The sequence below is a fragment of the Chrysochloris asiatica genome, unplaced genomic scaffold (genome assembly GCF_000296735.1).
Source record: "Chrysochloris asiatica unplaced genomic scaffold, ChrAsi1.0 scaffold00206, whole genome shotgun sequence".
In the NCBI taxonomy this organism is placed as follows: domain Eukaryota; kingdom Metazoa; phylum Chordata; class Mammalia; order Afrosoricida; family Chrysochloridae; genus Chrysochloris; species Chrysochloris asiatica.
The window spans coordinates 3,004,862-3,012,337 of NW_006408724.1; the positions used below are offsets into that span (position 1 = coordinate 3,004,862).

The window sequence follows — 7,476 nt, forward strand, 5'->3', positions numbered from 1 at the left end:
ATATATATATACTATTGGATTTTATTGGCTACAATTTTGTTAACAAAAAATTTCTTATAAGTGATACAGGTCCATAATTTTCTATTTTAGCGAAGTCCTTGCCTGCAATTTGGTATCAAGGTTATCCTTGATTCATAAAATTAATTCTGGAGCACTGCTGCATACATTTGAAAATTATCTTCAGCAAGAGTTTACTTGATTGTGATATTAATGATATTATTCAATGATTTTGGCCTTCTGTTGGGACACCTCTCTATGGAATGGGCACAAATACGGAGCTCTTCCAATCAGTTGGCCAGTTAGCTGTCTTCCAAATTTCTTGTCATAGACGAGTGAGTGCCTCCAGTGCTGCATCAGTCTGTTGAAACATTTCAGTTGGTATTCTGTCTATTCCTGAAGGCTTGTTTTTTGCCAGTGCTGTCAATGCTGCTTAGACTTCTTTCTTCAATACTACTGACTCCTGATCATAAGCTACCTCTTGAAATGGTTGAGCATCAGTCAATGCTTTTGTTACAGTGACTGTGTATTCTTTCTATCTTCTTTTGATGTTTCCAGTGTCATTCAATATTTTGTCCATGTTGTTGTTGTTAGGTGCCATCGAGTTGGTATCGACTCATAGTGACCCTATGCACAGCAGAACGAAACACTGCCCGATCCTGGGCCAACCTCACTACTGTTGCCACGCTTGAGTCCATCAATGCTGCCACCTGGCCAATCCATCTCATTGGGGGTCTTCCTCTTTTTCTCTGACCCTCCACCTTACCAAACATGATCTCCTTCTCCATATTTTGCCCATAGAATCCTTTAATATTGCAACCTGAGGTTTGAATTTCCTTCCATTCTTTAAGCTTGAGAAATGATGAGCATTTTCTGTCCCTTTGCTTTTCTAACGCACATTTCATTTCAATACTTGATTTTGTCTTCTTGAGCTACCCTTTGAAAATTTCTTTGTAGCTCTTTCACTTCATTATTTCTTCAGTGTGTTTTTAGCTTCTCTATGTTCAAGAGCAAGTTTCAGAGTCCTTTCTGACATAGACTTTGCTCTTTTCTTTTTTCCGGTCTTATTAATGATCTTTTACTTTTTCATGTATGATGTTCTTGATATCATCCCACAATTCTTGTAGTCTTTGATCATTAGTGTCTAATGCATTAAATCTGTTCTTAAGATAGTTCCTAACTTCAGGTGAAATATATTTAAGGTCACAGTTTGGCTCTAGTGGTTATGTTTCAATTTTCTTCAGCTTCAGCCTGAACTTGTATATGAGCAATTGATGGTCTGTTCCACAGTCTGCCCCTGGCCTTGTTTTGGCTGATGATGTGGAGCTTTTCCACAGTTTTCCCACAGATGTAGTCAATTTGATTTCTATGTATTTCAGCTGGTGAGGTCCCAGTGAATAGTCTCTTTTTATGTTTATAGACCTGAGCAGGTGGGGCGGGTTTGGCACTCTGCTTTCTAGTTTGGTGGAACTTACATGCTCACCCTCTGTCACTTTGGTTGGTGTTGATAGAAGATACAGGTATGTGAGTGCAGTTGTCTATTCACTGTTCGTTTAGAGCAGTTGAAAGCTCGTAAGTCTGGTGTTGGCCAATATCTGTCATTGATCAGGTGGTGGAGGAGTTGGTGATGACTCTCACCTAGTGGTTGCAGCTGAAAGATGTGTGCATGTTGGTGTGCAGTAGGGCATGGTTCTGATCTCCTGCTGGGTGGGTCATACACAAGTTTTCTTTCTGGCAACCCTCCTGGGTAAGCAAAGCTGATTATCAGGTCACTGGTCCAACTGAACTCTGCTTGAAAATGTTCAAAACGGCCACACTATGTCAGGCCAACTGGAATTCACCATTCCACCGTTTCCTTGTTTGCTGTTCAGTTTCTTTTAGTTGGTATTTGATCTCCCCCCCACCCTTTCACTATCCTTTCCTCTGAAACTTAGGGTTCCATGATTACCATCCATGGAATTGGCCTCTCATGTTTTTGTAGTTTGGCCTGTCTGCCAGTCCATCATCTTATTAGAAGTCCTGTCAACCATGGAGGCTGGCAAGTCCCAAATCCACAGTTCAGAAATCAGTCTGGAGGAATAGTCTCACCCATGTAGTCTCAGGAACTGAGGAACTCAAATCAGCAGGTCAGACAACAGGCTGTTGATGCACAAGGAGGCAGGAGTTGTTGAATCATATCAGGTGGTGGGCAAGATTCAGGGCAAGAGCTGGACATATTTCTTTTAATAACTTTGATGTCAGTTTCCTTATTCATAAAATAATTTTGCATGGTTGCTTTGTTTTATGAATGGCAATCAGGTTGATTCCAATGCACATATAAAGCGACTGATACAAAGCAGGTGATCAATAAATGTTATACATCTGGCAACATTGACTGCAAGACCCAGAGTCAGCCATGCCTTTGTTTCTACCTTTTATATTTGCTTCCACGATTATTCTTTATCCACAAAACAGACACTCAAATTGGTAAGAGCTGTACTGGCTTCTGCTCTACCTTCCTCTCTTTTCCAGCTTCTCATCCAAAGGCAGCCTTTGCCAGTTCCATGGTCATGGGACGCGTGGATGAAGTAACTGGTAGAATGAGACAGAGTGCTGGCACCCACGCAGTAGCAAACACCTGAGCTGTGGTCCTCTAGCACCTTTTCTCCAACTATCCTGAGGCTATTCCCACTAGCAACCTAGGTTCCTGGGCCCACAGTACCCCCTGATGGCTGACTTGGGAAATTTTCTTTTCTCAACTATGACTATCTTCTTACTCATTAAACCTCTCCCAGTTTTTCACAAGTCACTGCATATCGTTCATTCCTTCACAGAACATTCATTTCTTCAAACTTTGTATGGTGTCCCCTTGTTTGTTTTTTTTTCCCCCCAATTCCTGCTCAATTATTTGATGAACATCTATTTTCCTTCCCCTTGTTCCATTTTATTGTTGTTACGTGCCACTGAGTTGTTTCTGACTCCCAGATGCCCTGCACAGGGTTTTCTGAGGAATGGCTTGTGGGTTTGAACTGCTAATCTTGTGGTTAGCAGTCAAACACTTATCCTATAGCATCATACCAGGACTCTGTTTTCGAATCCTCAAATCACTGTGATAATGATTAATAACTATAACAGTAGGGTGAGGGCAAGAAAAGAAAGAAAAGTACATTTGGAGGTAAAACACGACATGATGTAGGACCAGCAGCATTAATCTCTAGAGCCCTTTAAAATATCCAGCTGCCTCCCTTAAACCTGCACAAAAGATATCATCTATGTCTCATTTTTCTCTAATTAAAACTAGTCTTTTCTTAACATTATTATTTTCCTATTTATTTAACTGTTAAAATTGTACTAGTGTGTTCTCTCCTGTTTCCTAGTTAATACTACTCAGCTTCGATAAGGGTTAAGTGCATTCCTGTGGGTTATTCTGGAAACCAAAGTACAATCTTTCAGCATTAGTTTTCTATGCGAAAGTGAATTCTAAGTTTCAAACAATTGCTTTAGAATGAAGTTTTGGTCCTGGTGGGGTGCTGTGGGATAAAGTACTAGGCCACAGGTAGGTTTGAACCACAAGGTCGGCAGTTCATACTCATCAGCCACTCCTTGGGAACCATCTATGAGTCGGAACCAACTTGATGGTATTCTGTAACAACAACACTATTATTTGTAACATAACATTAAAGATTACTTTTGGGGGGGGTGGTCAGGTTTTAAAAAATCATATTAATGTTTGCATCCTCCTGTTTTCATCTATCAAATCATGATATCTACTGGGATCAGTACTGAGGAAGGTATTCAGGTATGATTTATCTCGTCAGACACTGGTTCTTCCTTTATAAGGAAGAATATGCTAACTAGATTCTGTTACAGGAATGTTTTAGAAGGATGTTAAAGTCATTTTCATGGCTACAGATTATTTCCTGATAAAAACCCATAACTTGCCTCAAAATGCAAATATTTATCGAGCTTATGTTAAATTCAAATAATACCATTGATTCATGTCTTTATTTTCCAAGGTCTAATTTGAAAGCACTTTAAAAAATAAAAACAATTTGGCATGGATTTTTTAAATGGCAGTAGGTTTATGCTTAAATGTTTAATTCTTCTGATTTAAGAAGATTATTTTCAAGCTGGAAGTAACTAAAAAGCATCTAAAGTCCTGATAAAACAATTGATTGAAGGATTTCCTTTACAAATTAATGATAAGAGGCTTTATTCCTCCGCTTTCTGATAGCTAAATTAAAACTAAAAGTGTATAATGTTGTCATTGTCCGACTCATAACGACCCTGTATAAGGTTTCCAAGGATTGGCTGGTAAACTTGAACTGCCGACCTTGTGGTTAAAACCAACCTTGTAGTCTAGTTCATTAACCGACAGAGCCACACCAGAATTACAAAGTTTATAATAGGTGGTAAGAAATTAGATATTTAGCATAAATTCTAAAAACAAACTAATGTAACAACAAAAGGAAATCAAGAGTGAGGCTACTACGCATTCATATGCTGCAAAAGGTATTTTAAATCATTGTTCATAAAAGAATGTTATTTGAACTGACATATTCACATCTCTCTGAAAGAGTCATTTGTTTTCTGATAATGTATACCTTTTGAGTTTGTAAAGTTTTGGTGGTACAAATTAAAACATTCAATGTTAGTGTTTTTGAAAGCATTACGTTCAAATTATTTTCTCAGGGCCCAAAGAGAAAACATAACCAGCCTGAATTGTTTAAAATGCATTTTCCCTTTAATTAAATAAGAAACATCTGTCTAGGGATTTTGAAAATGAATGTAATCCATCCACACTCTGCCTGTACTAGTTTGCATCCTATGTCCAATATTTTTAAAGAAAATTATTTCTGTAAAGAATTAAACAGCAACACAGAGAGAAGTCTGGGTCTGCAACAGCTGAGACTTGCCTGGAAGGTGCAGTACCTTAAAGCTACGTCTTTTCCTACATCTGTCCTTGGGAAGCAACCATGGTCAAAGTAAGGGTGTGACATTTGTATGTCTCCGAAGCATCCACTCCCTCTGTAAATGCTCATCTCTGGACATTAAGGACACAGGTGTTCCTAGGATGCATCCAGGCACTCAAAGTTCCTCTCTAGGGTTCACTAAATATTGTTCACGCCTTTACTCAGGCTTGAACCAAGTGATTTCTCTAGGGACCTACCTAGTTCACAGACACAAACATCCCGACAGGCCAAGTGAATACAAAGTAGGAAGCTGACTCCAGGAAGCCTCTGCTTCTTTGAAACCAGTGTCCACAACTTAGAATGACAGAGATTACTTACTGGTGGTGTCAAATGGTATCTGCTTGCACTGAGCAGACCCCTCAGCGGGCCAGGGGCAATAATAGACGGCGCCACCTTCCACGATATCCGGCTGGCTGGTGTTGGCTTTGGGTGCCCCCACCAAGACACTCGCTCTGCAAAAAGGTTGGAGAAAGTCCCTACTTAGGAATCATACAAGTATGAGCATGAAATGCCGTCTTTGTAGCAGCATGCGCACTGAGACCTCGGGTGGGGGTGGAGGAGCAGGAAAGTATTTATGATGGGGACCGACTGTCAAACTTGAGTTCCTCCTGGAAACCTATAAAAGATGGTGTAAATGGTCCTACTTCTTCTCTAGGTGGAGTTATGTGTATATTACGAGATGAGAGAAGAGAGAAAAAGCAAAGGACAGACAGAGCCCAGCTGCTGGTATCGGTGCTTGAGCGCAGACACTAATTGTTATAGGCTATGCATAAACGGACCAAGTTTCAATCTGTTGGGTACTGTTCTCTCCTTTAAGTACAAGGAACTCCCCAGGACTTGATTATTCTATGCAAGTGGCATGCCTCTAGTTAAAAACTCACAAGACAAATCTCTCAAGGAAAGAGAAGAAATTGGTGCGGGGTGGGAAGTGGGATGGTTCCCGAAGTGGATAACCAGACGGAACCCCAGAAACTGCCCTCTCCAGCCCGAGCCAGGTTCGCCACCAGCGCGAAACTCAAGAGCAGCGACTTACGTGCGCGCATCAGGTACGTAAAAGTCCACCGCATAGCCGAAGTAGCTGCCCTTGGGTCCGTTATACACCGTGAGCTTCTCCACGTCCAGGTTGAACGCCTGGGAGACCGGGGACCACAGTATCCCGAGGGCAGCGGAAAAACACCAGAGGGGCGCAAGCGACTGTGTCCGGCTCCCCGCCAGACCGCTGCGGGCGCGGGCAGACATCGCCCTCCGCGCCCGGCGGGTGCTCACCGGGAAGCGGGAACCGAGGACCTCGGCGGAGGAAAGTGAGGTTGTGTTGGCTGGGGGTCCCCAGAAGCTGGTGTCCCGGATCGGTGCGAGCAATGGGTCCGTGGTGACAGCCTGGGCGCTCTGCCGCGCGTCCCCTGCGGACTCCTCCTGCCTCCCTCCCCTCGCCCGGCTTTGGGGCTGGCCGAAGGGAGCCGGCGCCGAGTCCTCTGGCAGCGACTTGGGGGGCCCGACGCGCACACGGCGCCCCCTAGTGGTAGGCCCCGCGGGCTGCGGGCTGGAGAGAGCGAGACCTGGGCGCACCCCAGCTCCTTCCGCCAGCGCTGCTGGTAACTGGCGCTTGGTCTGACTCTACTACAGTTACATCTCAAGGAAAATCTGAGTCTTAGATACGCCACTTTCAAGCCTTTTGCCCTTAGAAACAATCCTCCCACATGGGACCCGAGTTTGCTCCAGTTTCCTCAAAATGCATGACTCTCATGGAGGAATGTGAAAACGTGCCCCAGAAGAAGACGGAATAAAGCAGTTATCTTTATAACACTTCTACTGCATTAGGACTCCCTCAAGGGTTGATACTTTTGTTCCTCTTTGAGTTTAAATCCAACAGTCCTCCCCCTCTCCTCCCCGAATCCCGCCCTTCCTCTCTGCACAGGTAATGAATAATAGTCTCTGGATTTTATCTGGGTCTTTCTCAACAGAAGGTTGGGCATATTAAATGACTGACTTGATACTAAATCTTTTTGACCCTCTTTAATTGATGATAATCTGCAATGTTAGGAGTGTTGGGATTTACCGGATCTCAAACGTCATTTCCAATTTACAGGTACTGGTGATTTCTTGAGAGCACTGCGAAAACTAGCTCTGGGCCGCTAACCACAAGGTCAGCGGTTGGAGTTTACCAGCCACTCTGCTGGAGAAAGATGAGGCTTTCTGCTCTCAAAGATTTACAGCCTCGGACACCTGACACCTGACACCTGATACATGGTAGCTATGAGTCAGAAAGGATTGGACAGCAGGTAACAACAACAACAACAACAACAACGTTGATCTCTTAGAAGAGCCCTGAGGGCGCAGTGGTTAAAGTGCAAAGCCCTGGTTGCTAAGCAAAAGGTAGGAGATTCGAACCCACCAGCCGCTCTCGTGGAGAAACGTGTGGCCGTCTGCTTCCATAAAGATTTCAGCCTTGGAAACCCTATGAGGCAGTTCTGCTCTGTCCTAAAAGGTCACTATGAAACGTAATTGACTTGATGTCCATGAGTAAGGT

At 43.2% G+C, this 7,476-nt stretch overlaps 1 protein-coding gene across 1 annotated transcript in view; it reads right to left on the reverse strand.

The window, feature by feature from the left end:
• The window catches only part of ITGA8 (integrin, alpha 8), a 296,933-nt gene extending 290,745 nt beyond the window's left edge, over positions 1-6,188 (reverse strand). The window contains exons 1-2 of the mRNA XM_006872605.1: positions 5,983-6,188; positions 5,268-5,401 (exon numbers count right to left, since the gene is read on the reverse strand). Of these exons, the coding sequence (XP_006872667.1) occupies positions 5,268-5,401; positions 5,983-6,188 (340 nt within the window). The remainder of the gene's footprint in view (positions 1-5,267; positions 5,402-5,982) is intronic.
• Positions 6,189-7,476: the final 1,288 nt, after the last annotated feature.